The sequence below is a fragment of the Homarus americanus genome, unplaced genomic scaffold (genome assembly GCF_018991925.1).
Source record: "Homarus americanus isolate GMGI-L3 unplaced genomic scaffold, GMGI_Hamer_2.0 scaffold18703, whole genome shotgun sequence".
Taxonomy (NCBI): Eukaryota; Metazoa; Arthropoda; class Malacostraca; order Decapoda; family Nephropidae; genus Homarus; species Homarus americanus.
In genome coordinates, this window is record NW_024749779.1 from 5446999 (window position 1) to 5461127 (window position 14129).

The 14129-nt window shown below is 38.1% G+C and overlaps 1 protein-coding gene across 1 annotated transcript in view; it reads right to left on the reverse strand.

Annotated features, from left to right (window-relative positions):
• Positions 1–14129, reverse strand: part of LOC121853803 (S-phase kinase-associated protein 2-like) — a 32701-nt gene that overhangs the window by 16483 nt on the left and 2089 nt on the right. Inside the window, exons 2-4 of the mRNA XM_042348176.1 lie at positions 8252–8453; positions 5520–5640; positions 4876–5099 (exon numbers count right to left, since the gene is read on the reverse strand). Coding sequence (XP_042204110.1) covers positions 4876–5099; positions 5520–5640; positions 8252–8453 — 547 coding nt within the window. The remainder of the gene's footprint in view (positions 1–4875; positions 5100–5519; positions 5641–8251; positions 8454–14129) is intronic.

Consider the following 14129-nt stretch of genomic DNA (forward strand, 5'->3'; position numbering starts at 1 on the left):
ATCAGTCAAGATGAAGGGCAGTGCACAGTAGTTTTATGAAGAGGAGGAAATTTTACTGCTGACTCTCAGGAATGCTTAAGAAAAGAAAAAAGTTGGTTCATGAAACAAATGTGAAAAGACCAAACTTTGGCAAATATCATCATCTTATGCAGGAGCTTTCAGTTAATGAAGAAAAATTTAGACAATATTTCAGATTGTCCCATGCTCAATTCAATGAAGTTCTATTAATAATTGAAAATGATATCAAGAAACAAAATACAAACTACAGGCAGTCCATAAGCCCAAAGGAAAGGCTGGACATTACCTTAAGTTAAGGTAAACCGAAAATATACTTGCATGAAGTTTATTAATATTAGCCTGTACTTAACTTAAAATGTCATATGACATATTCACACAAAAGTAAATGATAATATGGTTGGGAATGACCTTGAAGCAGGGTGCTAGCTGCCGTCTCTCTCAACTGTCAGTCCCAGACTGCCAAAATGCTCTAGTGCACATGCGTGATGAAGCCACGCCGAGAAAAATCATGAAGAGGCAATCTGGGATGGTACATATCCGGTCTGAACAGCCTCATTGAAAATAACGGAAGCAATTCAAAGCCACGCAATTTCCATCCGCAGCGGAGCTAGCATCACATCTGGTGTGAAACGGTCTTAACATTTTCATGGTCATAGTGCTCACTATCCGAGACCCCCCTTTTATGTTAAATATTTAAAATTTTCAAACATCCTCTCTGAAGTGCTACTGCCTTGAAATCATTTGCATTTTGATAGTCCAGATATTTAACATTATTTTAGAGAATAACAGGTCCGCTCACCAATTGTGAACATATTTAGTTTGAATAAAAGGACAGCTACGTGAACCTTTTCTTTGAACCAATCGGCTATTTTTATACAAGAGGGGCATGGCTTACAGGCCAGGTTAGTGTGCAAATACTGTAGTACATTAATTATCACTGTGGGATAAATTACGTATATTCAATTGTTTGTTGCTCTTCAGCACTCAATAGGGATGATGAGTCATGATAATGGGGTTTATTTAAAACTTCATTCACAATATTCACTGAACTAAAAGGAAATACAGTACAGCATGCCCTTCAAATTCGCAGGTTAGGTTCTCAAAATGGCTACGAATCACCAAATCTGCGAATAACATTTACTGACCGGAGGGGGGGGGGGTTACATGTGTTACATTTTTACTTGCGTACAAAGAAATGTATATTTAATTTATGTGTTTGTCTCTAGGACAATTATTTTTTCTGTATTGTATATATGTGTGTGTGTGTGTAGACACACAAGCACACAAAACAAATAATCATGGGAAAATCCTCTCACAAATCACCAGAAACAAATGCAGTATTAAAAATGTTGAGTCTACCCTCAGTCTACTCCGTGTTTTATTATTAATAAAGCACGAAATAGACTTGAGGGTAGACTCAACATTTTAATACTGCATTTGTTTCTGATTATTTGTGAGGATTTTCCCATTATTATTTACCTGTATGTGTATGTGTTTTGTGTGACGTTCCACGAGTGAGGGCAACGCGCCGATCCGAGAGAGCGTAGCGTGGCCAGACAAGAGCGGGTGATGCACCGTAGAAAGTAGTTCATGATGACACAAAACGATGTAGTATCGGATCACCAGGACATTAAACGAATTTTTCGTCTCTAAAGTTCAGCGACCTAGCATCGAAACAACGTTATGCGGGACGACAATAAGAAAGGACTTACTGTATGTAAGTTGCATCCAAGACGATGAGTATTAATCAAGCTCTTTTTGTATTTTCTTAACTCTACAGGGGCATTCATATATTTGGCTATCACTCAGCCTCACTGCCCTTTGTGCCTTCCATCAATGCAATAATGAAAATTTTTATTTACAAAATTTTAAGTGTCAGCAATAGAAACTAGTTCAAAAACACAGCAATGTAATTCTGAAATGAAAATTTTACAAGGAGAAAACCTTACATATATTATTTTTTACAAGCATCAATAATACAGTACAGTAAGTCCTCGTATAACGTTGGCCCGCTTAACGTTGTTTCGGTACTACGTCGCTAACCCTTAGATACCCAAAATTCGTTTAACGTCCCGATGACTCAGTACAATGTCGTTTTGCGTCGTCACGGACTACTTTTTATGGTGCATCACCCTCTATCGTCTTGCCACGCTATGCTCTCTCAGCGCGGAACGTCACAGCAACCCCAAGCGACGCCAGTCTTTGTTAGCCTTCCACAGCGTTCGTGCGTGTTTTAAGTGTTTTTGCTCTTAATACTGTACTCTAACCATTCAAAATGGCTTCCAAGCGCCCATCAAGTGTTACTGATGCTAGTGTAGTGAAGAAGCAACATAAGACCATTAGCCTTGCTACGAAAATGGAGGTTTTAACAGTTTTGAGAGGGAGGAGGAACCACCCGCTGGGTCTCAGTGACTCACCACCCTCCTCCTCTCCTGCCTTCCTCCACTCCACTACCCACCACACACTTGCTCTACCACCTCCGCCCATCGGTGAGTACCAAAACAAACTTAGTAGTTGTACATGCATGCACTATTTTCTATAGAAATAGCAATGATTTTCTGTATATGTAATGTATTTCATGGGGCAAAGGAAGGCCAGGAACGTAACTCCCGTATTTTATCTATTTCTTATGGTAGGGTTGCCATACGTCCATATTTTCCCGGACATGTCCTCCATTTAGGTCTCGAAATCTTCATCCGGAAGGAATTTTTAAAATTCTTCAAAAGTCCGGAATTTCAGCATCCATCATTTTCTCCACGGAAAAAAACATGAAAACTGTAATATGAGAGAGAGAGAGAGAGAGAGAGAGAGAGAGAGAGAGAGAGAGAGAGAGAGAGAGAGAGAGAGAGAGAGAGAGAGAGAGAGAGAGAGAGAGAGAGAGAGAGAGAGAGAGAGAGAGAGAGAGAGAGAGAGAGAGAGAGAGAGAGAGAGAGAGAGAGAGAGAGAGAGAGAGAGAGAGAGAGAGAGAGAGAGAGAGAGAGAGAGAGAGAGAGAGAGAGAGAGAGAGAGAGAGAGAGAGAGAGAGAGAGAGAGAGAGAGAGAGAGAGAGAGAGAGAGAGAGAGAGAGAGAGAGAGAGAGAGAGAGAGAGAGAGAGAGAGAGAGAGAGAGAGAGAGAGAGAGAGAGAGAGAGAGAGAGAGAGAGAGAGAGAGAGAGAGAGAGAGAGAGAGAGAGAGAGAGAGAGAGAGAGAGAGAGAGAGAGAGAGAGAGAGAGAGAGAGAGAGAGAGAGAGAGAGAGAGAGAGAGAGAGAGAGAGAGAGAGAGAGAGAGAGAGAGAGAGAGAGAGAGAGAGAGAGAGAGAGAGAGAGAGAGAGAGAGAGAGAGAGAGAGAGAGAGAGAGAGAGAGAGAGAGAGAGAGAGAGAGAGAGAGAGAGAGAGAGAGAGAGAGAGAGAGAGAGAGAGAGAGAGAGAGAGAGAGAGAGAGAGAGAGAGAGAGAGAGAGAGAGAGAGAGAGAGAGAGAGAGAGAGAGAGAGAGAGAGAGAGAGAGAGAGAGAGAGAGAGAGAGAGAGAGAGAGAGAGAGAGAGAGAGAGAGAGAGAGAGAGAGAGAGAGAGAGAGAGAGAGAGAGAGAGAGAGAGAGAGAGAGAGAGAGAGAGAGAGAGAGAGAGAGAGAGAGAGAGAGAGAGAGAGAGAGAGAGAGAGAGAGAGAGAGAGAGAGAGAGAGAGAGAGAGAGAGAGAGAGAGAGAGAGAGAGAGAGAGAGAGAGAGAGAGAGAGAGAGAGAGAGAGAGAGAGAGAGAGAGAGAGAGAGAGAGAGAGAGAGAGAGAGAGAGAGAGAGAGAGAGAGAGAGAGAGAGAGAGAGAGAGAGAGAGAGAGAGAGAGAGAGAGAGAGAGAGAGAGAGAGAGAGAGAGAGAGAGAGAGAGAGAGAGAGAGAGAGAGAGAGAGAGAGAGAGAGAGAGAGAGAGAGAGAGAGAGAGAGAGAGAGAGAGAGAGAGAGAGAGAGAGAGAGAGAGAGAGAGAGAGAGAGAGAGAGAGAGAGAGAGAGAGAGAGAGAGAGAGAGAGAGAGAGAGAGAGAGAGAGAGAGCTGTCAAATATTTGATTGATAAGGGGGTAGAAGTTGATGAAGTGTTTTGACCAAGTTAATAACCTGAAGCAGTTTGTGGAAAATTACAAGAGTGGTGAAAAATTTAGTAATCTGCCAACACATAAAAAGTGGACCAGATACTTTGAAAAATCAAAGAACATTGAATGCCACTCAGAATTGCTAAGAATTGCACAATTCTTCTTTGCTATATCATCTCACAATGCAAATGTAGAAAGAGTTTTTTCACTGATGCAAAGTCAATGGACAAAGGAAAGAAACAAATTGAGTATTGAAACAATGAAAGGCATTCTGACTGTACAGTACAACTTCCGAGAAACATCTTGCAGTGACTTCTATACCTTTCTAAAGAGCAATCAGCCAATACTGAAAAAGATCCGATCTACAGAAAAGTATGCATGGGCACATCAAGTCACACACAGTGGGGGAAGAAGACTGCAGCTAAGGGAATGAAGATATTCAGCCTTAAGCAAAGGTTTTTTTTTTTTTTTTTAAGATTTCTATACCATGTATGTTGTATATTCGCCTGTGTGTGCCGGGCGGGGGGGATATCTTCGGGAGCGTCCTCTTTTTTTAATATTCAGATATGGCAACCCTATCTTATGGGGAAAATTGATCCGCTTAACATTGTTTCAAATAACGTCACGTTTTCAGGAACGTAACCCCGACGTTAAGCAAGGACTTACTGTAATACTGTACATGGTGTACAAACAACATATACACTATTATACAGTACAGTAAATTTGAATTATTGAAATTTAGATTCTTAAAATTCTTTGTTGTGGCAATAATGCACTCATCAGTGAAGACTTACTTCAGCTTTAGCCAGTCTGAGAACACTGGATCCTCTGAGAATGACTCGGCCTACAACTCCAGGCTTAAGTGTCTTTCCTCCAAGATCAAGTCTTCGCCATAGCGTTTCGTCAAATGCTAATCTCTTCCATCTTCTATTTACTTGGGCACACCTAGCCAACATGAACTTTGGAAGCCATCGGAAAACTGACAAAATCAACTCATCTGACATTCGATTAAATTTATCTGGAAAAAATAAAATTATAATCTTTAAAAAAAATAATATCTTATAGAAATGAAGAACTGCTATACACAGGATGCTATTGATTAACATGAGTTGCATATTGATCCAAAAATGAAGGAAAATTAGAACATGAGGAAGGAAAAGGCATGTAAAGGACAAGGGTGGAAAAAATACAAAGATAGGAAAATACATAAAAAATAGCTTACAAAGTATTACACTGTACAAAGAGAGTCTGACTACATAATCATATGTACAAACATTAAAATCACAAAACATTAATTCTGATTTTCCAAAAGGTAGAACTGAATAATTTTATATAAAAGTTGATAGGTATTAAAAAAAAAATCTAAGAGCACTACAAATTACTTGTAAACAGAAGATTGAAGATTGTTTGATGCATTTGGGTTTGTGGCTGTACTTACCATCCCCTCCAATAGCATCTAATCTTCTACGTTTATAAACAAAAAATTCTTCTTCATTTCCAGAGTCATCAGGAAGAAAGGTTCCATGACTAAGTACATTCTGATTAGTTTGTTGTAGCACCTGCAATGAAAGACAAAATTAACAAAATCCCCAGCACATTCCTGAAATTTAAAGACAATTAAATCAAACAACACTGCAACCACAAAATAAAGTTCCACAAAATTACTCAAATACTAAGTGTAGATCATAAATATTAACCCTTTAACTTTGATCAGGGTTCCTGGGAGATCCTCAGACGAGAGAATTTGCAATTTCCAAGAATGAAAATAATTATAATACTTTATACAGTATCTACAGAAATAACTTTAAATGAATACTGTATTCTAGGCACAATACTGTAATTACCTATATTAACTCAATTACTGTACAGTATTATGTTTTCAATAAAGTTATATTGATTGTTGTTGGTGCAGTCATAAACATAGTTAATAAAAAATAGTTACACACCATTTAAATATCAATAAAATATGTAAAGAAATACAGTATACAGTAATATATATATATACAGTGACCCCTCTGTTAACGAACTCAATCAGTTCCAGAAGGTCGTTCGTTAACCGAAACGTTCGTTAACCGAAACCATTGTTTCAATGGGTTTTTGGGTAATTGGTTCCAGCTCACCGAAAATTTCCTAAATTCAACAAAAGTGGTAGAAAAGTTCACTTACTTTGAGGTGTGTATGTAGAAGGCTCCTGGATGATGATGATGATGATGATGATGATGATGATGATGATGGGATTTAGAATGGGAGTGAAGGAGAAGGAAGAAGAGAAGGCATTGGGGTGGAAGAGAAGTCACCCCATGGCGCCATTTCACCCATAAAATTTTAGCTCTCTGGTGTAATTCAAGATTATTTTCTTTAAATCAACACTGCACTGCATTATATATTGTCAATATGTAAAATATATTTCAAAATGACCAATAATTTGCTTGGAAACACAGAAAAAAAGCGTTTAGTTGAAGAGAGTCTCAAGCAAGATGTTACCTCCAGTGAAAACAGAGAGAGACTAACTCCTGTTTGCTGTGTTAAGAGGCTGGATGCCGCGATTAAACTAGTCACTTTACCTTCAATTATGTTCAATAATTGTTAAAATGACTAAAAAATTGAATATTAAACTTTTAAAATTATTGAATAGTATAAACTTCTTGATATTTACTAAAATAGTAAGGAATTTAAGCCCTAGAACCGATTAATGTATTGGCGGACTGATACTAAAGCTGGTTGCCCGGTCAGTGCAAGCGAAAACATGTTGAGGTCGGTTCGTAAGAACTTCGTTAACCGAATTTTTTTTCGTTAACCGAATTGAAGATCCTTATGGAAGGCAGTTCGTTAATCGAAATTACGTTAACCGAGGTGTTCGTTAAACGAGGTCACTGTATATATATATATATATATATATATATATATATATATATATATATATATATATATATATATATATATATATATATATATATATATATATATATATATATATATATATATATATATATATATATTCTAATTAGTAGACAAGCAAAGGTTTTAGTTTTAGTCCCCAACACCACAGTAAGGTCATCCTCTCCTTGGCAGCTTTATGCCCTGGTGCTGTTTTTTCATGTTCTGAAAGGTACGTGAGTTCAGGCATCCTTTTTCAAAATAAACCAGTCTTATCAAAATTATAAACTTGCTCAGCACAATAATCCCCCCTTAAATTATTTTAGCTAAAGCAGCAGGGAATTCACTTGCTGCACCATCATTACCATCTTCAGTTTCACCCCAATAAAGCCTCTGTCACTCCTACAAATGCCCATCTCTACATGCAAGCCAGCCCCAGGTTTCAATGTAAGTGTCAAACTTTAATTTTTAGTTTTCTTTACTGTATTTTGTCATTCAATTTCTTCTTTTCCCTTAAATTAAGTGATTCAAGATGCATAAAAGGACTTGGGCTATGATATAGTGAACATGCGGTATGTGTTCTGACTTAAGTACATTTCCAACATAAGAACGTCCACAGGAACGGAACTCATTTGTAACCCGTGTGTGTGCGCATGCGTGCGTGTGTGTGTGTGTGTTATTTTTGGGGGGATTAGCCCACCAGGGCACAGGTCAATGACCCACATCAGGACCTGGGGGCAAAATTATAATAATAATAATAATAATAATAATAATAATAATAATAATAATAATAATAATAATAATAATAATAATAATAATAATAAATAAATACAAAATTTTTTAAAAAGATTAATACTGTAGTGCAAAACGATGTCTATACAGTATATTGTATTGTCAAATTAAGAGAAACAATTGAAACCCTGCAATTGTGTGTAAATGGGGCAGAAAGTCAGATCAGCAACCTGGGACTTGGTCACAATTTTTGTTTGCCATATGGCAACAAAACAAACTATGGCCACAAGGGTTCTGCAGAGATGTGGAAGCCCTCGGAGCCTCAGTGGGAATAACATAAAAAATGATTAGTTTAAATGTGGTGAACAAATAAAAAATGCAAACCTCTTGTAATTGCCAGGTACTGAAAAAATGCAGACCCAGCATTAACTGATGTCAAAGTTTTAAAATTAAAATGTACAGAAGTTGAAGGTTAGTGGGCAAATCTTAATTCTGGTTAATCAACTGGCAAATGAATCTAAAAAAGTGTATGTGGCTCTAAAGTTACAGCTAAAATCAGACCTTTGGAGGAGGTGGAGGTTTGTCTTCATTAACTTGTGTGACAGGTGGTGTAGGTGTGGGTCCTCCTATACTCTCCTCATCTTGAAGTATTGACAAACCCATGTCTGCCAGCAGTGGAGGGTTTGTGCTAACATCACCACCCAAACTCCATCTTGTGCACTTCATGTTACTGTTGCTATTCTCCTTATCATAACTGCGCTTTCTGTAATGAATATATGATGATGTTGTAGATTACACTAAAGAGCTGATAATACAAAATATACAATAATTGCCAGTACTTTTTTTTAGCTATACTGTGCAGTGAAACCCCCATATAACGGACTTCTCTCTCCTGTACTTAAATTCATAAGATGATAGTTTTACATATGATGGATCCTTGAACTAACAGACTCTCTTCTCCATATAATCCATTAAATGGAGGTTTCATATTTAATGGACCTTCTACTTACTGGACATTCCCCTACATATACTGTAGTTTGTTAAATAGAAGTTTTACTGTACTATACTTAAACAGGATAGGGTAAACATAGGTCTCAGATAAAACTGGGGTTAATTTCTCGCAATACAGTAGGGTCGGGATATATCGCGATAGGGTCCAACGATGTTCGCTATATACTAAATCGCGATACAGTATATAATTACTGTACATGTAATCATTGGGGAAAAATAGGGTTAGGTTTTGGAGGCCAAAAAAGTGACTAAACTTGACTTAACGAGTTCATTTTCTTACTAACTAAAGCACCATTGAACACTAGACTCGGGAACAACAGGCTATTTCAATATCAAGGAACACCAGACTCGGCAACTGACACACCATCCTGGGAACACCAGACTCGGCAGCTGACGCCACACTGCTACCCTCACTTGACAATCCCACACCTACATAAACGAACACCAATAATATTAGTTACAGTATTAAATCTTTTCCACTAAGCTTTCCATTATCTTCACTTCACTTTTCAAGTCACTAGCAACCTGTTAAACACTCACCTCATAATCTGCAGCAGAATCGGCTGCTTTCTCGTCACTCACTCAGAAAGACTGAGCGGGCGAGCGTGAGCAGCCACGGTGGCTCTTCTGGTGAGCAAATAACATATTTGTTTGCCACGCGATACATTTGAAATATTTCCTGCCCGATTTCCCTCGCGAAATAAAACAAATTATCGCTATATGTAGGAAAATGTCAATAATTTTGGTAGCCACGATATAAAAAATCGTAATATAAAGTCACAATATATCCCGACCCTCCTGTACCTAAACCACTTGTCAATCAGTCTCAACCAGTGTGTGCCAAAAAATGGCTGTTTTCACCCCTTTGAGGAGAGTAATATTCTAGCTACAATGATTGACCAAAACAATTAAAATAATAAAAATAATTTTCCAACATTGAAAATGGCATAGAACAAATCAATTACCCTTTTAAGTAAAATTAGAACAAAACAATAAAATAAAAAACTAAACTACGGTATACAGATAGTATTTGCAAGAAGTTAAAGGGTTACAGAGGACCGTTCTAGGAGAAAGTTAATTATGATAATATAAGCATCTTTGAATGATGATTTTAATGAAAAGGCAGAAAAGAAACACCAAAAGTAAGAACATATGAGTTGAGCAACAGAAATGAAATAATCATCAAAGACATGGGGTCGATTATGAATTGAATTGGAATTGGTTATAAAATCCATAAATTGGAATTGAAAAAATACAAAATTAAAATGAATTGAATTGAATTGGAATTGATATCAATGAATTGATATGAATTGATAAAATAATATATTACACTGTCATGACTACGACAATAAAGTGAAAGACATTCGCGACCTTCTGACTGTGAAATACAATATGGCAGGCAGTGTTGATCCTACAACAACAGACACTTCCCCTGCTGAACCACCACCGATGAAGCGGAACAAGTTCTTTGCCCTGGCCAACCGGTCTTCTACACCAAGACCAACTCCATCAGAAACTGAGGTCTCACTCTACCTCAACCAGCCATGTCTACAGGAAGATGGTGATCCCCTTGGCTACTGGAAGGCCAAGCAACCTGAGTTTCCTGCCCTCACCAGGCTTGCAGCAAAGTACCTGGCCATTCCTGCTACATCGGCTCCTGTGGAACGAGCATGCTGACCATTACACCACAGGTCACCGTTACTATCAACAAGCATGGAGACCATACCTTCAGATAGACATAACATCCCTAGACAAAGTAAAACACACAGTGACTAAGATGATTCCTGATACATATCATCTCAATTATCCAAGTTGACTGAGAGCCTTAGGACTAGCAACTCTTCAGACAATAGGGTGGATCTCAAAAGGGCATCCAAAATCTTGAAGTGGATGGAAAACGTAAACTCGGACCATTTTTTTCGTGATGTCATGCACCATCAACTTCTAACTTGCCAAGATATCATGCAGGACAAATACTAATAATAGCCGGTCTTACTCTTATGTTTATCAAAAGTGCCAGTTCTTCTAAAGAATTCACAAGCACTCAAAACACAACTTGAGAATGAAAAGAAATATATACTGTACTACAATAAAAGCTCACAAAGTGACAGTTCAGCTTCTTACATTCATGTGCTGTACCTTTACATTTTAATATACTGTACTTGCTAAACCATGTAATTCTCAATCACTGTACCCTTTTCAGGAACATACTTTCACAAAAAAAAGAAAGGTTTTAAGTTGTTTCTTAAAGGCCTTCACAGAAGTCAGCTGCTTCATGGAAGCAGGCAACTGATTGTACAATCTAGGTACTAAATAGGAAAAAGACCGGGCAACAAAAGAACATTCCTGTCCTGCTCTAGGCTCCTCTAGGCAAAATTATTTCAGAACTTGTAGTCAGAGGATTTAGTAGATTTGACAAATACTTAAAATCACCAAACATAAGTGCCTTAAAAGTCATTAGGAAAATTTTGAACTCTATCCTAGCTTTAATTGGAAGCCAATGTAATTTAATCAAGAATAGGGTAGTGGGAGTCCTCGGTGGGAGAGCAAAAATACCTGTAGGCCTGGCAATCCTGTTCAATGCTGTTTGAACTTTTTTCAGTAGATAATTAGGTAGGCAGACCCATAAAGTGTTATAATAGTTAACCCAAGGCAAAATAAGTGAATGTAATAGTGTCACAAGATACAGTCTATCCAAAAAATGTTTACTGTAACAACATATACAGTATATTTTGAATATGAAAGTTGCAACTCTTAACTACTGAATTTACATGCTCATTAAAATTCAGTTTTAAGTCAAAGTACACTCCAAGATTACAAACAGAATTGACAGGAATGTGTTGTACTTCACCAAAGTTTAAAGAGCCAAAATCATCTGAACTGTCTTCCCTCTTATTTCCTTGGGTGATGATAACACTGGTCAACATAAAAAAAAATTCTCATGGTTCTGGATCAAAACAGTCTGATTCTAGTGTAATTGTATGTGCTGAACTCAATTATGACATTCGTATAGCTGTATCAGGCTCAGTTTTCCAGAACCAGCATATCTATATATTTAGTGTACCATGCTATTCATACAGTAATTTATATGCTCATTGGCTCCACTTATGCAATTATTTTGTCCTGATTTGTGCTTTTTTGTTTGTTTCAGTTTGCTGATTCATGATATTGCATATCTACACCTGCATGATTTGTAATTACTCTGAAATTAACAAAACATGGAACGTCGCAAGTGTGTGAACGGTGCTGACAGTTTTTGCTACATATGTGGTGCCTTCACTCCTGGTAGCCTCAAGAAACCAATCACAAAAGCTGTTCGACTGAACTACAAAAGTTACTTCAAATGTCATTTGGGTGACCAAGACAAGAAATGGGCACCTCATGTAGCCTGTAAGTCTTGTGTTAACCACCTGAGCGAGTGGATGTGTGGTAAACGAAGTTCAGGAATGCCGTTTGCTGTACCAATGATATGGCGTGAACCTAAAGACCACAGTAGTGACTGCTACTTCTGTCTCACAAATATTAAGGGAATAAAAATCAAGACACGAGGCAAGGTACAGTACCCCAATATTGCTTCTGCAATCCGACCAGTACCGCACAGTGCTGAACTTCCAGTCCCAAATCCACCGACTGAACAAGAATTGAGTGATTCCGATTCTACCTCTACCTCAATGGAAAACGACTACCAGGATGACTCTGAAAATACCAGGCCTAAACTATTTACTCAAGAAGCGCTTCATGATCTCATCAGGGACCTAAACTTGTCAAAAGAAAAGGCTGAAGTTTTGGGATCCAGACTAAAGCAGCGTAACCTGCTAGAAGATGGAGTGCATATCACTACAGCGCGTTACCGACATAGACAGCTGTCTGCATTTTTCAAGATGGCAAACAACCTTTGTTATTGCGAGGACGCAGTATCTCTCATGCAACAACTCTGCAAGTCTGAAACATACAAGACAGAGGATTGGAGGCTGTTTATAGACTCAGGAAAAGACTCTCTGAAAGCTGTTCTTTTACACAATGGCAATCGGCTTCCATCTGTCCCAATAGCACACGCAACAAAAATGACTGAGAGCTATGAAACAATGAAAATTCTGTTGGCCGCTATAGAGTATGAGAAACACCAGTGGAAGATATGTGGCGATCTCAAAGTCATCAGTTTACTACTGGGCCTTCAGAGTGGCTACACAAAGCACATGTGCTTTTTGTGCTTGTGGAACAGCAGAGCTGATGCAGAGCACTATGTGAGAAAGGATTGGCCGACAAGACCAAGAGATGCGCCTGGAAGGTTTAACTGTGCTCACAATCCGCTTGTAGATCCAGAAAAGATATTTTTGCCTCCACTGCATCTAAAGCTCGGTTTGGCTAAAAATTTCATCAAAGCTATGGATCAATTCGGTGCTGGGACTCTATACTTATCTCAGAAACTAGGTGGTGTGGTTTCCGAAGCCAAGTTGAAAGCAGGTGTCTTGAATGGACCACAAATTCGTATACTAGTTAATGATAGCGAATTCACCAAAACATTGAACCCACTGGAGAAAAAAGCATGGGAATCATTTGTCAATGTGTCAAAGAATTTTCTTGGAAACTATCGTGCTGACAACTACAAAGAAATCGTAACAACCATGCTTCAGAATTATCATGCATTGGGAGCAAGGATGTCCTTGAAATTGCATTTTTTCCACTCTCATATTGAATTTTTCCCAGGTAACCTTGGAGACGTTAGTGATGAACACGGCGAAAGATTTCATCAAGATATCGCCATAATGGAGAGCAGATATCAGGGACAATTCAGTCCTAACATGATGGGCGACTATTGCTGGACACTGCAACGAGAAGAGAGCAAGCTGTACAAGAGAAAGAGTAAAGTTCAGAGGCACTTTTAGAACTTCATATTTTGTCATTATAAAGGATTTGAACTTATGTTTTTTGGTACAATTTTTTATGAGCTTATCTGTGATAGGTTTAAAATTGTATCTTGCATGATGCGATAATGTTACTATACTTACTATTTTTTTTATTCTTTAAGAAAGTAGGTCTGATGGTATAATGAAACATCCAATTAATATTCATTAATATGAAATTAGTCATGAAAGCACAGTCACATGAGATAATCTCATCTTTTGCACGACACGTGATGGAATATTAAATATTTGTACCTATTGATTTTTTTATAAAACCTGGTCTGATAGAACAAAACAAGTACAGGGTATCAGATTCGAATTCAGCAATATGAAATTAGTTGTGTGAGCATGATCTCATATGTGAACCATTTTGGCTGTTGACCAGTGATCTCAGTTTTGCCATCATTCAGCTTAAGTTTTCTGCTAGCAATCCAAATCTTAATATCAGACATCAAGGATTTCATTATCTCGTCAATATCCTCAACATTTATTATTTTCACATAAAGTTATGTCTCATCAGCATA